The sequence below is a fragment of the Leiobunum rupestre genome, chromosome 8 (genome assembly GCF_980474605.1).
Source record: "Leiobunum rupestre chromosome 8, qqLeiRupe1.1.hap1, whole genome shotgun sequence".
Taxonomy (NCBI): domain Eukaryota; kingdom Metazoa; phylum Arthropoda; class Arachnida; order Opiliones; family Sclerosomatidae; genus Leiobunum; species Leiobunum rupestre.
Window position 1 is genome coordinate 31,241,547 of NC_143391.1, and position 18,055 is coordinate 31,259,601.

The 18,055-nt window shown below is 38.4% G+C and overlaps 1 protein-coding gene across 4 annotated transcripts in view; it reads left to right on the plus strand.

Moving 5' to 3' along the window:
* CdGAPr (GTPase-activating protein CdGAPr) overlaps nt 1-18,055 on the plus strand; it is a 121,176-nt gene that overhangs the window by 70,044 nt on the left and 33,077 nt on the right. For all 4 annotated transcript variants that reach the window (XM_090155165.1, XM_090155167.1, XM_090155164.1 and 1 more), the window contains 3 exons: nt 10,261-10,370; nt 15,682-15,766; nt 17,352-17,624. In XM_090155165.1, the coding sequence (XP_090011291.1) occupies nt 10,261-10,370; nt 15,682-15,766; nt 17,352-17,624 (468 nt within the window). The remainder of the gene's footprint in view (nt 1-10,260; nt 10,371-15,681; nt 15,767-17,351; nt 17,625-18,055) is intronic.

An 18,055-nucleotide genomic window follows, 5' to 3' on the forward strand; every position in this document is an offset into this window, starting at 1 on the left:
AAGAAATGTCTAACCCGATGAAAGGTGAATTCGCTCAAAACTAAGTTGTTTTAACCACTAGAAGGAAGTTTGGTTGCAACCAAGGAATTAATATTTTTGGTATAACGGCTAAATCTAATACGTAGTACTTGAACTATAAAAAAAGATCCTATAATTAAGAAATTGACAGGGAAATCGAGGGTTATCGAATTTAAAGGTACAACGGATTTAGGCTGGGCCATTTCGTGGGAGATAATTGGAGATGTGGCTACTATGATGGCGTGTATAATCTTGTTACTTTCGTTTATAGCCTTAACGAGACATATTTACAAATATCCGCTGTAGATGGTGCCACCGTTCTAAGGACCGCGAATCCTGAGCAAACAGGGTTAGTACACGACCTGGAATACCTGGAAAACCTGGAAAAGTCAGGGAATTTGAAAATGTTTCTAAAAGGTCAGGGAAAAGTCAGGGAATTCGAAAATGATTCCCAATGGTCAGGGAATAGTCAGGGAAATTTAAAATGGTCCGAAATAGTAAGGGAAATTTAAAATGGTCCGAAATAGTAAGGGAATTTTAAAATGACCCCAAAAATAAATCCGGAAAATAAATTTTTGGAAAATGTCTTAAAAATACATAATTAACATTTTTCAAGATTTTACCTCAAAACATAAATTTATTCTACAAAAATGGTCAGGGAAATTTGGAGATTTAGTCAGGGAAAACCTGGAAATGTCAGGGAATTTTATTCTGGAAATTTTGTACGAACCCTGGCAAAGTGACTCGGTTAAAAAAGACACGTACTCGTTTTTAACGAAATGGTGATTAGGCCACCGATGTCCGAAACCTATAATATAGTAAATCAGGGTTGGCACTTTTTTGATTTTTTTATTAAAAATCAAATGAATCGATTTTTTATTTTATTGAATTTATTGATATTTATACAATTAATGGCCCTTTCCTTGTATAATTAACGGATATTTTACTTCCTTCAGTTAGCTAATCTTGATTTAAATCAAATCTTAATAAATTTAATTACTATTTATTTTATTTATTATTTTAGTTTGTTAAAATTTTCTATGGATTTTAATCTGTTAACTTATTTTTTGCTATTTTTCATTCCTCGATTGAAATACATTGTGTGATTTAAATCAATGATTTTTTTAATAATAATAACTTGATTTAAATCAGCCAACCCTGTAATAAATTTATTTATTCAACGAACAAATAAACGTACAATTATGGGGCAATATTTATTGAACATTTCCTTTTCCTATTTTATTTAATACGTAGAAAATACATTTTATCGGCGCTTGTTTTATTTGGGTAGTTGTATTCATTCTTGGAATTTTGGTGTTTATAGCAGTCGGTAGTATAGAGCGTAACGAATGGCGACCATTGTTAACTGCAGGTTGAACGGCCTGCGCCACTCCTGATCCTCTTTTGAACTCTTCTTTCTCTCTCCGTGCATCATTCTATTCTCATCCTATTCTCTCTCTCTCCTCCTCTTTATACTCTTAATACAAATTCGCTATTCAGGGCGTCTACGTAGTACATAGTAGGTTTTCTTTATTTAGAAAATTATCTGTGTTTTTCTGACTGTCTTTTCTATTTTCACGCTATTTTTGCATACCCGCATGTTTGTTTCAAATTTGACTAGACTCTTCCTCAACTGTTCCATTTACATCAGTTCCATCTACTGGTCAAAATTATAGGCGCCATTAAGCTAGCCCCCCCCCCCCCCTTTAGTTAAATTTTAGTACTTTCATACGCGATCGAATGCGAAAGCAAGTAAGAGATGCGACTTAACTACTACTTCAGATTAGTTAAAACAAAGGGGTAACTAAACGATACCCCCCCACTTTCAACAGGGTTACCACACGTCAGGGAAATCAGGGAACTTAAATTGGCCTAAAAATCGGAATTTTAAGAATTAGTTAAAAATCTGAAAAGTCAGGGAATTCAATTTTATCTTGACACTTTTTGAAGGTGATTTTACCTTAGATATATGACAAATTCTATGATTATCATTTATTTCCTTGAAAGTTGGCCTACTTTTTTCAATATTGCAATAACTTTTTCACTGAAATATAAAACGATTTAAATTTATTAACTTCTGATAAAAGTATAATATAACAAACAAATTTTGGCCTCAAAAGTTAGGGAAAATCTCAGGGAATAGTCGAGGAATTTGAATCTAAAACTTTTGGGGCAACTCTGTTCAATTATCGATGCGGGAACACTCCAACTCGAATGCGACGTGAATGCGAAGCAATGCGACACTATACATTTCGAACGTGTCATCTTCGTTAACGAGATAATTAATTAAACAAATGTGGGGCTAGGTTAATGGTAGCCCCCTCCCCACCCTTGTTGGAATTAAAACCAATAGTCTCTGCTATTCGAATGTGACGTCAACGCGACAGCTTTGTTCACGAGATATCAAGGAAGTGACCTGCCCCTCGGTTCTGGTTCGATCGATTATCGCGATAAGATGTCGCATTCGAATGGCAGAGACTAGTGGTTTTAATTCCAACAAGGGGGAGGGCTACCATTAACCTAGCCCCACATTTGTTTAATTGCCTCGTAAACCAAGCTGTCCTATTGACGTGCGTCCGAATAGCAGAGACTAGTGGTTTTAATTCCAACAAGGGTGGGGAGGTTTCCGTATGGAATAATTGAAGGGGGGGGGGCTATCGTTAAGGTTCCCCCCTTAGGTTTTAACTATTCTGACGTAGTAGTTTCGTCGCATTCGATTTCACATGAAAGTTTTAAAATTTAACTATAGAGAGCTAACTTAATGGACCTAAAATGGCTACGATAAAACAAACTAATTTTTGCCGACCCAACAAAAGCGATTTAATGGGGAGAAATATAGCTTTTAAGTTGACCAAGAGATGGCTTTGATATCAGTCGAACTGGCGTGTTTGTATTTAACGTACGCGTCTATTGGTCCGACCGCGTTTTGAAGCGGAATAGAATGAAGTTTGTATTGTTTACTATTCAGCTTTGGTAATTTATACCGAATGATCTACGTTGTGAGGTTCGCTTCCAAATTTCGAGCCATCTCTTTCGGGAATTAATGCGCTATACTCGATTACACCCTTATAAAATGATAATAGAACAATCGTGTTTAAATAATACACGTTTGACTTTATTTACCCGCATTGAGATAACGCCAGTGTGTACTGATAAACAAACTTCAACACGTCAAATTTTAAATACGGTAAATAAGTATTTAGAAGAATTTATCCCTTTCTAAGTTTGTAACCGAGTATAATGAATGTCGTAATGTGGTACGAATCTCCTGGCTATAGCGTGTAATTATAATAATGGCAATTTACGTTGTTTGATAATTAATGTAAGTATACATTGCGATTAAATCTGCCTTTTGCAAAGCGCCGTTTGGATTGTACAATTTGCTTTGATTTATTGATATCCGATATTTTAGAGATCTCCCGATTAGCTAGCTGGTTATTGTAAGTGAAGGTTTAAATTATGGAATTTTAAGTTGGCGGTGCATTATTAGCCTAATTGAGCAGTTTTATAATTGATTTATAAATTTAAATATGCAAATTATCAACTCGTATATTTTTTTTTATAAAATTACATTTTAAAATAATTACGAATAACGGAGTTTACCGAATTCTTAGGTCACGAGAACGAAAAATATTGGTGGCCTACTTTTCCCCAAAAATATATCGCTTTTTAAATACGATTGCGTGTTCCGCAATTTCTTTAAAAGCCATTAAAAGTAATTTAAAAATTTTCTCGGCAATAAAAAGTGGTTTTTCGTCCGATATTCGGTGGCGCGTGAACTACGTGTCATTCTGATGACTAGAGATTATTTGTTACGAGTCCTACGACAAAAACTCGTCCATTATTTTTTGATGATACGCGTGACGCTACCGGAGTTTTGGAAATAGCGCGGATTTTATTTTTCTCGTCAACGAACACGCTTACTTGTTTAGTCCCCCCGCCATCCCCCTTGTTTAGTCCCCCCGCCATCCCCCCAGCGGTATTTTCTATTATCTTTTCACCAAGTTTCGTGAACACTGTTCCTTATTTTTTCCCGCTTTGAAGGAAATAAGGTTTAAATAAAGATTGTCGAGAGAAAACACTTAATATTTGCAGCGTCAAAAGGTCAAAGGTTGGAAACCTAAATATTGAGACCAGAGGATTTTAGGAACCTTTTGGTATTCGTACCAAAATGGGTTAAAACCCGGCTATTTCTTTTGACCATTATCATACTAGCAGATAAGTATTCGTATATTCCATACAATTGAAATTTAGCTTCGGAGACTCGAAGCACTTCAATGAAAAGGAATTTTTCCAAATTGTGGAAGTTTGCATCGCGTAAAATTATAATTTAGCGACTATAAGTATAAGTTGGTATGTCCTTATTTCTAGAAACTCGCTTTAAGTATTTTTTATCCCGAAATATCTTTTAAAAAATCATATTAAAAATAAAGTTAATAACATTTAGCAGTATTGGGAGATGAATACTTATATCGCAATTGTTATGTACTTCTGATACTAGCAACTATATTTAGAATTAAAAAAAAAAACAATTTACCAGCGAAATATAATTCAAAGTTTTACTTTGAAAACTGGGCTTGATTATTACGTCATCGGTCGGTAATTTAGGACTATTACTACTGAGTTAATATACATCGCCCTCTGGGAGATAAAATTAGGAAACTCGGGGACGGTTGAGCGGAGGGGGGGGGGATGAAACTTCCGGTCTGTCTGAAAAAATGCTCATTTTTTACGGGTTTAATTAGCATAGATCCCTTTACTTTCTTATTTCATAAAGATCATCCGGGGGGGGGGGGGGGCTGCATCATCTGGAAACGTAGACCCTTTCTTTCTCAACACTCGGTTTGCTGCATTCCAGGAAGTCAAGAATGCCCAGAAAGGCAAGAGAGCAACAAGAACTCTTTTAGGTTACTGAGAACGTACGAGTGCGACTTCCAACTGTGAAATTGGCAAAGTTACGTCATCTGTTGGGGACTTGTTTAAACAGGGCTTACACAATTCTGGGAATAAAAAGGCAGGGAATTTTTAAAAATTCAGGGAAAAGTCAGATAATTAAATTTATCTTGACACGTTTTGAAGGTAATTTTACCATAGATCTATGAAAAATTCTATGATTATCATTTATTTCTTTAAAAGTTTGGCTAATTTTATCAGCATTGCAATAACCTTTTTACTGGAATAAGTCCATTGAAATTTATTAACTTCTGATAAAAATAAAATATAAAATTATTAAAATTTTGGCCTTAAAAAGTCCGGGATAATCTCTAAAATGGTCAACTAATAGTCGGGGAATTTGAATATCGAAATTTGGTGGCAACCCTGTTAAAGTACTTTTTATTGGGAAGTACGATTTAAATTAATCGACTAAACTTGATTCAACTAAACTAACGACGTTAAGAGTTAAGTCTAAAAGTCTCAATTTTTCCGTAACTAATTTTACATATCGGCTATCTGTTGACGGAAACTAGTTAAATGCCATTTTTAAAAACTTTCAAGCTAATAGTGAGTTTAAAGTCTAAAAATAATCCATCCTGTAGAATTTCAACTATAAATAAATGAGTTGAATGACATATTTCATGATGTTAGCTAATTACCTAATCAAACAATTGGACAATTATTTTAAGCAATAAATTAATTAACGAAAACATTAGCTCAAATCGAAAACGTTCTTCAGACCGATAAAAGATGGCGCTATACAATATTGGAACTGAAGGGATTCAGTTTGAAGGAGGAGCTTAGGTAGTAGATAATGCTAGCTAGGAGCAACAAACACAAGGAGAACGCAGCTAGCCTTTAAACACGCTAACGAAGGGTTGTGTACGAAATTCATTGGACGAGCGTCACGAGCCTTTACGCTGAACGTTTTACGGGCGGGGGGGGAAGACAATTTCCGAATTTTCCCCTTCCGATGGCAGCAGGCGCTAAAGCGTCTAGCCAATGAAAAATGTACGCAAGAAAATCCATGACTTTTGACGGGTTGCGTTCTCCTCGTGTGGGGTGTTGTGTTTGTTGCTCCTAGATGCTAGCGAGTTTAGAAGATAAACTCGTACGTTCTTAGTAAGCTAAAGACGTTCATGGTTGAAACCTAGAAGGCGCCTATTTTTTTGTGTTGAACCGGGTAATGGAGATGGGCTAAATTAACCGTTTTGTTATGACGATGTTGGGTGGAGGAATGCGGACAATAATATCCCGCGAAGAAAGTGACGTCTCCGTCAGTTCAGGCGGAAGGTGTCTTCGTCCTCGTTCCAGAAAGAAGATCGAATTCTAAGATTCCAATCTGTAAACCGTACCCGTCTCCCCCGCTCGCTAACGGGAGAGGGATGCCCTCGAATTTATTTTTGCCGGCTCGGCAGATAATTCTCGGGGATTTCGCTTTCTTCATTGTTGCGGGCGTCGTTTCGCTGGAGGTCATTATTTCCCATTCTTTCCCCTGGGCCCAGAATGAAGATGTTTTTCTTCCGCTTCAGTTCGGACACTATCGCGACTCCGCCTTAGTTTCTTTTGTCCTCCCGCGCGTCGGAAGAGATCGTTGATACGGGATAAAGTTACGGCTCAAATCTATTCGCCAGCCACTCCCGCGAATAAAATCTCCCTCGACATCAGTGCCATCTTCGGAGCTAAATTCTAAGCTCTTTTCTTTCTGGCGGGTTTACCGTCTGCTGTAAAGTTTTTATCTCGCTATAGCGGACGACAATTCACCCGGGAAAACAACGGTTCCACAATGTTGGACTAGGAAGGGTTTTTGATGTCAGTTGTACGATGTTCAGTAACTTCAGTTATCCACCTTGAGGTAATCCTGTAATCGGATGTACAAATCGCGAGAAAACCTCTCAAATAAAATAAATCTTTGGAGAACTCGGTTAAAATGGAGATAAATTATTAGGAAATCATGGGTAGAAACTGGGTTGAAAACGTTTGCTTGAGTTGGTAATAGCACGCTGAAACCCTCGAATGATTTGTTTTTGCTGGATTTACCCGGCTGTTTTGTAGTTTTTTTCTGGTCTTCCCCGGCTGTTTTGTAGTTTTTTTGTTGGTCTTCCCCGGCTGTTTTGTAGTTTTTTTGTTGGTCTTCCCCGGCTGTTTTGTAGTTTTTTTGTTGGTCTTCCCCGGCTGTTTTGTAGTTTTTTTGTTGGTCTTCCCCGGCTGTTTTGTAGTTTTTTTGGTGGTCTTCCCCGGCTGTTTTGTAGTTTTTTTGTTGGTCTTCCCCGGCTGTTTTGTAGTTTTTTTGTTGGTCTTCCCCGGCTGTTTTGTAGTTTTTTTGTTGGTCTTCCCCGGCTGTTTTGTAGTTTTTTTGTTGGTCTTCCCCGGCTGTTTTGTAGTTTTTTGTTGGTCTTCCCCGGCTGTATTGTTGATTTTTTGCTGGTCTTACCAGGATTTGTTGTTTTTTTTTTCTGGTCAGACTGGTCTTACCAGGATGTTTTGTAGTTTTGCGATTTTGCAAACCCTCTATATAAATATTATCCTGGTAACTTCATTTCCATCCACCACTCCAGCGATTGTCTTTGATATTTTTTAACAATCTCGAAAATAAGTATGTATTTGCTGGTGGTGGCGAGGATAGATACGATATCGCGTACCTTAGTAACCCAGGAAATATAATCCCCGAAATTTCGGTTACGATAGATACCGTTATGAATCGCGTTATTTCGCCTCTATTGTTTCCCCAAACACGCAATCTGATGATGTACGACTCGGTTTCTAACATTCTTTTGTAAGAAAATGTTTATTTTACACGCGCGCTTATGCCTGGCGAGACGAGCGGCTAAAAAAATCCATCATGTATTCCTGGTTCTATACTATACGTGAGAGCGGATACGAACAAATATCGCTGGAGATACATCTCGCCGTAATAATTCGCCTCGAGCCGAAACGCCTAAAATTAGAAGCGATTGTTTCGAGTGCGCGCGTTCACGTCTCTCCCGCCCTTGCCGCAAAGTGTTAAGTTAGCCAATTCGACATCATCCGTATGATATTATTAACTATTGTTCATATTTGTTAATAAATTAATATAATTTAACTTACGTGAAAATATTATTAACTGTCTAAAGCCCGCTTCCTACTTTGCAACATTCATCGAAAACTAACGCTACGCCCCCTTTGATTCGCCATTGAAACCTAGATAGGTTTTACTCACGCAACCATGGGTCGGCCGATCCAAATGAAATTTTTACCACGTAAAATAAGGACAAATTGATGGGCAAATACTAAGATTTAGGGAAAAACATTAAGCGGTTGCAAAACTAGAGCAATAAGAACAGAAGTCACTTTTTCGAAGTGACGTAAAGCTCACTTTGGTACCCCCGAAGGAATCGTTAAATAAAATATAATATACAGATACGTTTTAAGCAAAATATTCGGTTTTAGTGTAATACATACTGTAGATTTCAAAAAACACCATAGAAAGTTTCTATCTTAAACCGTTTGTTTAATAATAATAGTTTTCTTAGAATTGGTCGAAAATGGGGGGTCACCTTCGAATTTTAAGAACTAGTAAAAACAATTTTGGTTGCGAATGTAAAACGTTTACTTAAATATGGCAGTAATTTGGAAATGTTTCCAAAAGGTCAGGGAAAAGTCAGGGATTTTTGAAATGGTCCTAAAAAATAAGGGAATTTTAAAATTACCCCAAAAAAATTGGCAAATAAATTTTTTAAAGATTTATTAAAAAAACATAATGTTTCAAGATTTTACCTCAAACCATTCATTTAGTCTACAAAAATGTTCAAGGAAAACCTGGAAATGTCAGGGAATAGGTGTTTTCATAAAATCCCCATCACAAAATTAAGAACTGCCTAGGAGGTGGTATACTCTAGGAAGGGACATGTAACAGTATGTAGTCTTTGTTTTTATGGATTTTTCGGGATTCATGTTTGCCGCATTATTGACGTACATTCATACGAGTCGCGCCGACTGTTTTAGAACTGGAACGTACTGAACCGAGGGGCTGATCACTCCGCGTAATCGGTGTACAGAGCCGTACCTTTGACTGTACTAATGGGATGACGCGTAATCTTTGAAGTCCCTGCCTTTGGCAGTGCTAATCTAAGCGTAATCCGGTGTACAGACTTTCTAAGAGTGGTTAGCCCCTCGTACTGAACTGAACTCCTATCAAAGTCCGAGGTAGCAATTTTGGTCGGGTGGGGGGACAACATAGCCGAATTTTATGAAAACACCTATTTAATAGGCGAAACTATAAAGTAAATTTGGTCTTAACCAACTTGTTAAAATGGAAAAACAAAATCACGTGACTAGCATATCACTGCCAACTTCGATTCGGTAACTCGTGTAAATAGATACTACAGACAGCTAATTAACTTCCACTTTTCTATTACAAAATGTTTTAAATAATAATAAATAGATAATTTGGACGAATCTATCAAAATTTAAACCACCATTAGCAAAATAAAATGAATAATAGTTCGCATTTCTTAGGATAGATGGCGCTGCAGTTCTCCACAAAGTCACGTGACTACCATCTTTTCAACCCCCCCTGGACTTTATAGTTTCGCCTATAGGCGAAACTATAAAGTCCAAGGGGGCTGAAAAGATGGTAGTCACGTGACTTTGTGGAGAACTGCAGCGAACTGCAGCGCCATCTATCCTAAAAAATTCGAACTATTATTCATTTTATTTAGCTAATAATGGTTTAAATTTGGATCAATTCATCTAAATTAGATAATTATTATTATTATTTAAAACATTTTGTAATTGAAGGGTGTAAGTTAATTAGCTGTCTGCAGTATTTGGAAGGAAGAATTTTTTACTTTACCGTCGCACGGCCAACTATGAACACGAGTTACCAAATCAAAGTTGGCTGTGATATGGTGGTCACGTGATTTTGTTTTCCCATTTTAGCAAGTTGGTTAAGACCAAATTTACTTTATAGTTTCGCCTATTCCGAAAATTTTGTACGAACTCTGTATAAGTTGTAAAATTTGGCATAAAAAATTCCGGGTAAATCTCTGGAAATGGTCAAGGGATTTTGAATCTGAACTGGCAACACTGATTTTACTCGTTAGCGACTTCGTATATTTTGTGTACAATCCACACTTAACTTTCATTATTTATTTCTTATGACTTAACCCTGTAACCTGATAATTTTGTTTCCACGCGCTTTACAACTAATTTCGTAATTATTACCTTTTTTTAATGCTTACCGCTTTTGCCTGACTTCTATATATACGTGTTTTTGTAGTGATTGGTTGAAATGTATTTAATGAGACTTTTATTTTGGTGTTTCAGGGTGGCATGTGTTCCGTGTCGGACACGATGGAGAGTCTCCACCAGCGAGGAGGGCCCAACAGTCCCGTCGCCTTCCCATCCGGCTCTGTGCGCATCAAGCATCTCACCCGGTCAGTCTTACGAATATATTTACATTGGAGCAATCCAGCCGGTACAAGTTACAGGGGCCCTTGAAGCCTAAGGGCCCGGGCTTGGAAAAAACCGGCTTTTTAAAAAAAACGGTTAAAACCACTAATAAAAAAATGCTCAAATTGCTTATATCTAGCCCTCATTACTTCGAAAATGCTCAAATTGAACTATTTCAAAATTAGGTTTTTGCGCGTGACAGTACCTTTACATTGTGAGGTATAGCAGGCTTATTTACCTGTTTTTATACCCTAACACGGCGGCGTATTTTCACGCGCAAAATGAATAAATAGTATTTAAAATTTTCAATATTTCGAATTCATTTCTCAATATTTTTTTTAATAAAAAAAAGTGGTTTTAACCATGGATTTTTTCGGTGGATTAAACTAGTCTGGCTGGTACTTGCCAACCCTGAAGGGTATACTTATCCCGGGGCTATCTCCAGTCGTAACCGCTCTCTTTCGGGCCCGGAATTTAAATTTTACAGGAGCCCGGGCCCGCTCCCGGTGGCCCAGATTAGGAGCGTAAAAGAATTGGTTTCATTAAACGGTGGAGGTCATATTCGTGAGTGGAACAAAAAGGTTATTCTTGTCCATTTAAAGAATACCTCGATGCGGGGGTAGGGGGGTTGGAGGCGCCCACGCTTGCTTCTTCGGACTCTCTTAAAAGCGAAACAAAGGGTATTTGTCTCGCACGAAGATCCAGGCGCTCTCGACACGCGGATTATATTGGCGGAAAGGTCGAAATGGCAATGGGTATTTTGGCTTCGTGAGCGGCTTTTTAAAGATGAAATATTGAGGTGGTAGCGAATGTGGGCGGTGGAGCGGTTATCTCTTCCTATATTTTTTTTCCCGAGGTCAAGATCGAGATTTTTGTTCCACTCCCGCGGGATGAAGGATTGAAAGACACGGTTGGCTAGAGACTAGACGTCGGAGCTTCAGCCGGCTTCGAGGAAATGTTGATGTTTTCCACCCTGTTTACTTAGAATGGGCATGTGTTGTTTGTTTAAAATACCACCCTCCCCGAGCGAAAACTCTAAAGGAAGAGCTTTCGCGAGGTTTTTTTTTTACACTCACGCATCGACGCGTTTTCAAATTTGAACGTAAATTATGCAAATTTAATATCGCGACTTTAATTGGGAATAATTTCGGATGAAACTCTTTCGGAATTTTAATATTTTCCCGAGTGGAAATAATTTAACGGTCATTTTCGCATTTCACGCGTTTCAAAAGGTCAAATGTAGAGGGAGCCACGAGCGAGAAGAAACTGGGTTGGTGGAAGGAGGACCCTCGGTAACCGGATCCCCATCGTAATCTTCGTCATCTTCCTCTTGTCAGAATCCCCGGAGCAGGTGACGAAAATAGAGGGCCCCCACTCCCATCCCCTTAAATGTCTTATTAACTTTGAGGCTTCCCTATTTGACGCCTCAGGAAGGGTGAAAATCCGTACAGGGAACTGACATCTAGGAGCAACAAACACAAGGAGAACGCGGCTAGCCTTTAAACACGCTAACTCAGTGTTGCGTACAAATTTCATTGGACGAGCCTTTAAGCTGAATAATTTCCAAATTTTCCCCTTCCGACGGCAGCAGGCGCTAAAGCGTTTAACTTATGAAAACTGTACGCGAGAAAATGCGCGACTTTTGACGGGTTGCGTTCTCCTTGTGTGGGGTTCTGTGTTTGTTGCTCCTAGCTGACAGCTTGCAGACTCGCGTTTACTCTTCTCGCTAAACAATACTCTTTTGAAAGATTCGGTTGGGAGCTATATTTAAGGTCTTTATGGGTCTCGGAGTTTGTTAAATTACGAGTATGAGGAGCGGTTCGAATTTCCTAAAAGTTAAAGTTAAAAATTTATATATTTAACTCTTAATCTCGGCTCTACAAAAGGGCAGATTTCATTTTGAAAATTAGCTCGGTACGCTTTTATTAAAAGTTTCGAAATATCTCCCCGTACGCGTTACGCGATATAATAAAAGTTGGGAGATAAAAGTCGACGCTGCTTTAGCGTAGTAACGAGCGGGAGGGAATTAGAATGTCAAAATTGGAATTCTTCGTACTCGAGTTGTATATTTTACAAGGTAAAGGTATCACCGCGCAGTTCCTTCGCTGATAACGGGGTGGTAAAGTCCGCGCTGCTCTATTCTTTTTGTAACTGAACGGAAGCTTGGCTTTTCCGTCTACCGAGCGTCCTCCCCCCTTGGGCCGTAGTTTGTAGTCTCGAACGAGAGATGGCAGCAGCGTCTCCGTTGAGATATAATAATGGGATAAGGTTGACCCCCTTTACAAGCTTTCGGTCTCTGGCGTTTTCATTTCCCGCCGTGTTCTCTCTGTTGTTTGAAATCTCTTGAATTTATTGTACACCGGTTTCCCTCAGGCGAAAGGCTTAAATGAAATCCGTAAAATATTGTGGTGACGCGTTCATTTTCAACGAGAACTAACGGATTCAACCGTAGTTATTTCGCGAACCTAAACATAAAGAACAATGGTCTTGGAACTCTTCCCAATGAGTTGTATAGGCTCTTTGGTTTCACCACAGTATTTTCTAATTCCTAGCAATGCTCCAATGGCTTAAAGGGACTATACGTTATATAGAAAAATAGTCTGCTTATTTTAGCTATGACTTGTTTTTAACTTAATTAGCCCTAGCTTCTGCGAAACATGGTGACCGAAATGTTGGCCATAACTCATTTATCTCATTTAAATCGTAATTTTAAATTGATTTGATTAAAAAAATCAATGATTTTTTAAATAGCCCAACGTATTTATGAAAATTAACAAAATTAGGTTTGTAGCATTGTTAATGCGGAGCAAAACTAAATTACTAGTAATAATTAATTTTAGTTTACATTATCGCAGCGCCTAAATTATAAATCAGTTCAGCAAAAAATATTAAAAATAAAATAAATACAAATTTGATTAAGTTAAATAAGATTTTTTATTTGATAATTTAAGTCAAATATTTTTCAATAATAAAATATTACTTTACGTGTAAATCATCTAAAACCCGTATCTACTCAGTGGTAATTAAAAACTAATTAGAATTGACGTTTCCATCTACAATTTAAATAATTCGTGTCTACGTCATCTATCCAATAAAGTTTTTAAAATCGTTCCAAAATGTAAAATAATCCACCTTGACCCTCGGAGTTGATCCCGGCAAGCTTGTCACGAAAAACACAGCCGAATTATTATTACCAACAAAGCTTCGGTTACCCGCGACTCGATAGGGCTAAACTTTACCCTCTTCCCCGCTTTGAAAGTCGGTTTCGGCTAATAGGGCGGAGGGTTGTATTTGAGAATTCCATTAAGAATCGAGTGTCGATTACCACCGTGAAGTGGTGAGGTCGTTAATATTCCCTCTTATACTTTCTTACGCTCGAATTACCATTTTTTGTTCACTCTGTTTCGAGAGACTCGTTCGAATGTGTCTCCAAGGCTGAAACCACTGTGTCGGCGCTCAGACTTTGTTTGCGCAATGTCCGAGTAAGTGTTCCCCTCGCGCCCTCCAAGAAGAATGACAAATTCCACTTAATACCCGATGTAGCAGTTTTTTTCGCTATTTTCTGTAAAGCGTTAATTTTACAAGTCCCGCTTCCTTGTTAATGTTACCGAAGACCGATTCCACAATTGCTTACGCGGAAACAAACGTTTAAAGCGAAAGCTATACCAGATGGCGCCAAGTTAAACTTTTTAGCGGGACGGGGAATAAATACTGATTTATAGCCAAAAAAAACTACTAATTCTAACGGCATTTAAGGGGGTTTTTTATATAAAAACTGTAAACAAGTGATGCCAGATTGAGGGAAATTTCCTACATCTAGGGAAATTTCAAAACGGTGAAAAGGGGAAAGGGTAATCCAAACAAAAATTAGCTAAAGCTAGGGAAATTCGATGGAAAATATTATTTTATTCAAAGCACTTATTATGAAATAGTCAATTAATACAATCATAAGTATTTGGTCGAATTCGCTTTTAGCTGGCACCCCTGCAATTTTTTTATGGCAATTTGGAAAGTCGTCTGCTAAATAACAGGCCCACAGCAACGAGTCCGAACGACGCTCTATCCCTAGTACAAACTGATCCTAGTTTTTAGTCATCGCGAGATGGAAATTAAAGTATTACAGGGTTGCCACGGTACCTGGAAAAGTCAGGGAATTTGAATATGGGTATTAAAATCAGGGAAAAGTCGGGGAATTTTAATTTCGGTCGCAAATAGGAAACTATTCTAAAATAAAGGTTAAAAAATACAAAATCTTGGCACAAAATAAGTCGGGGAAAATCTCCGGAGATGGTCAGGGAAAACCTGGAAAAGTCAGGGAATTTGATTGTGAAAAAACTGTGGCAACCCTGTATTATTTTCTGCAGGTCATTTGTTATTTTTGTTTTACAACGTCCCAAGTAATTGTTTTACGCAAATAAAGCCAAATATCATTGTTTTTAGTGTTTCGGAAAACTAGGAAAATTTTAGTCCCAAAAAAGGGAAATTCCATTTTCGCGACCAGGCAGTACTGTGATCAACTCTGGGAATATTCGCCATGAAAAGAACCTTATCTATAATATAGACATTTTAAAACGGTACCGTCGGTACCTGATAAACAAGTGGTCCAACGCGCGCACCACTCGAGATATACCTGCTACCATAATCATAAGTGGGTTGCTTTTTTTCGCGGCGTGTGCCTAAGAGACGATTAACGAGGGTCATAAAGCGGAACGAGACTGTCTAAATTTAATGGTTTTTATTTCAATTGTAGATCCCTGTTCGAGGACTCTTTTAATTATTTCAAAACGTGGTGATTAGGTACGCTCTTTGGAACCATATCGGAAATGGCCCCTTCATTCATGGTCTCCCGAATCGGGAGGGGGGGGGGGGCGTTTTTACCTCCCGTAAAGGTGTTTCCGCGTCATTAGGTCTCTAGTTTAATGACCAATTCGTAGACCCGTTTCAACTTCGCGACGTCACGTGATTTCTACTTCCCTGACTTTACTTTTTGGGGGGCCTTTTTTTCGTCCATTTACGTTTTGTAAATTAGCTGGCATTACGGTTAAAGGCGGGGGTGGGGTCAAGTTTCCGTAACGTAATACCGCGGGCAATATTCAACTAGGTTGAGATATACCCTTAATAGCGTTTGAATGGGTATTATTTTTTCTCTCAACAGAACAAAAACGTAACCTTGGTTTGCCGTTTTTTTAGCGGGGTTATTTTTTTCTTTTGAAATGAGAAAAAAACCTATTTTATGCCTATTTGGGCTCTCCTATTCAAAGAACCTAATGGTAGTTTTCGTTTTGTTTTCCGCAGATCTCAAGATGGTTCCAGTCGTTTTCCCAAATTAGACGAGTGTGCCCATTTCCATTACGAACACGTTGAACTGGGGCCTCTCAAGGTGAACTCTTCAAAGTCTTTTTTCTATTTGCCTCTCTTTATCTACGCGTATACCTGTTCTTTCGAAGCGGGATTTTGCTGGGCCTATGGCGGCTAATGGTGCCAATCCCTCAAGATGGGATCAATTTTGGGCCCGCTTCCGGTTGTACAAAGGTTATAGGTTCTCAAGGCTATCCTCTTCGTTAATGTTCTCGGTACTTGTCTCGCTTGGATACAATCTCGGGGTACGATTTCTTCGCTTATGCCGGTGCTTATAATTGGGTACCTTAATTCGGATTGTGGTTTATTTAAATCAGTTTTTGGAAATTCTAACCTTCGTCATTTAGTCAATGCCATATTTTCGTTCAGAGTTGGCTGATTTAAATCAAGTTATTTAAAAAAAATGTAATTTGGAGGTGGAATAAAACAATGACAAAAATTAGATTCCAAAATAATTCCAATACAACGCAAACCTAAGCAAACTAGAATATTAAATAGTAGTTAAATTTAAAAAATTATATTTTATACGCAAAGTATACAACTAGTTTCGAAAAGAGCCATTAATTAATAAACATTCAGAGTGCCCTATATGTTTATTAGTTTAACTGATATCGGCAGATCTCCGAGTAAAGCCAGAGTTCCTACACGGTACTGATGACCCCCAAAAGGGCGAAACTGGTCTACTGTTGGAATCTCTGGCTGAAATTTTGACTTTTGAGCCATTAATTATTTAAAAAATCAATAAAGTAAAAAATATCGATTGATTTGATTTTTATTTAAAACTAGCTGGGGTACCCGGTATTTCCCGGGGAAAATATGCCTATTTGTATAACCAAGAAAAAAGGCTGTGACGAAACTCCGACACTTCTAAACGAAAATAGAACGCTGCAATAACTGTCTCCACGCGTGCCACCGTACCCAATACAACCAATATTGTCATTAACCAATGTTACGTTGATTACATAATTGCCTTTTATTATACGGCCTTGTGTCTATAGAAGAGACTTTTAAAAGCATTGCAATAATCTTAAGATTTTCTCGTGTGTATGCCTAAGGAACTAAGAAACTAGGTCTTTTGACTAAGATCGAAGTGTAGTATCTTGTATATAGCGGATATACCTAATTATTAAATTAATTCAATTAAAGTTATTTTGCCAACCGTAACCGTCTAAAACCACAGTCAGGGTACCATGAGATAGTATACCGAATGTGGCCGACTTAAGTTGAAAACTCTAGATTCCTATAGCGGACAAACATATATACAAACACTCATCTTTATATATTAGATTAAAAATGGCAACCTTGTCATTTGGTAGGGTGCTTATCTTTATCGGCTTCATGGTCGCGCGCCTATTTCTTTTATTAAAACGAGATCCCCGGGCAACTCAACTCTGAGTTACGAATCTATTTCTCCACTATCCGCGGGGAAGTCTCGCGGACTTCTCATTTCGGGAGGTTTTATCGGAGCAGTCTCCCGGGAGAGATTCCTTCATTGGCCTCCGCAAAATCCCGGGTTAATGAAAAATCGATGCCTTAAACTCTCTTTATTCAGAGTCGCCCGTGGCGGGCTTCTTACGGGTCTTTCTTTTTTGGTGTTCGCTTCGCAGGTTTGTTTGTCGGACGATAAACAAGAGGGTGTCAACAAGTCCTTGCCGGCCTTCGTGGCACCAGCCATCGGCGCCGACAAGGAGAACGAGGGCGGCTGGTGGCTCTGCGTGCAGATCCACAGCAACACTCGCTGCTGGACGGTGCGACGCAGCTACGACAATTTTCGCATGCTCGATCGCCAACTGCACCGGTGCGTCTACGACCGGAAGTACAGTCTTCTTCCGGAACTGCCCGCCGTGGATCGCCTTCCCCAAGGAGAGGAATGCAGACAGGTCAGACGCGCTTTTATCTACTTTTCTACGACTTTCTTAACTTCCGTGACGGTTTTCACTTCCGAACACCACTCTCTCGTCCAATGACCGGTTTGGCTTCCCGCTTATCGATTCCCAAAATAGAGCAGCGAAGCAATGGGATTTTAATTTGAAAACGTGTCCCTTAACCTACAATATCAGAAGTACATGGACACTATCTAATTAGCACTGTTACGCCGGATTTTTCAGAATGTAAGAAAAATAAATTAATTTAGTGATTCTTCTTAAATCAATACAATACAATAAGTTAATATCCTTAAATTTTCTTAAGGGGGTTAACAATATAATAATCAGCTATGCTAATACCCAAGGCACCGCCTTAGGCCTAAGTCATCAGCGACTTTTGAATCCATTAATTCACGTGGCCGGGTTACAATGCGTAGGAGGGTGGT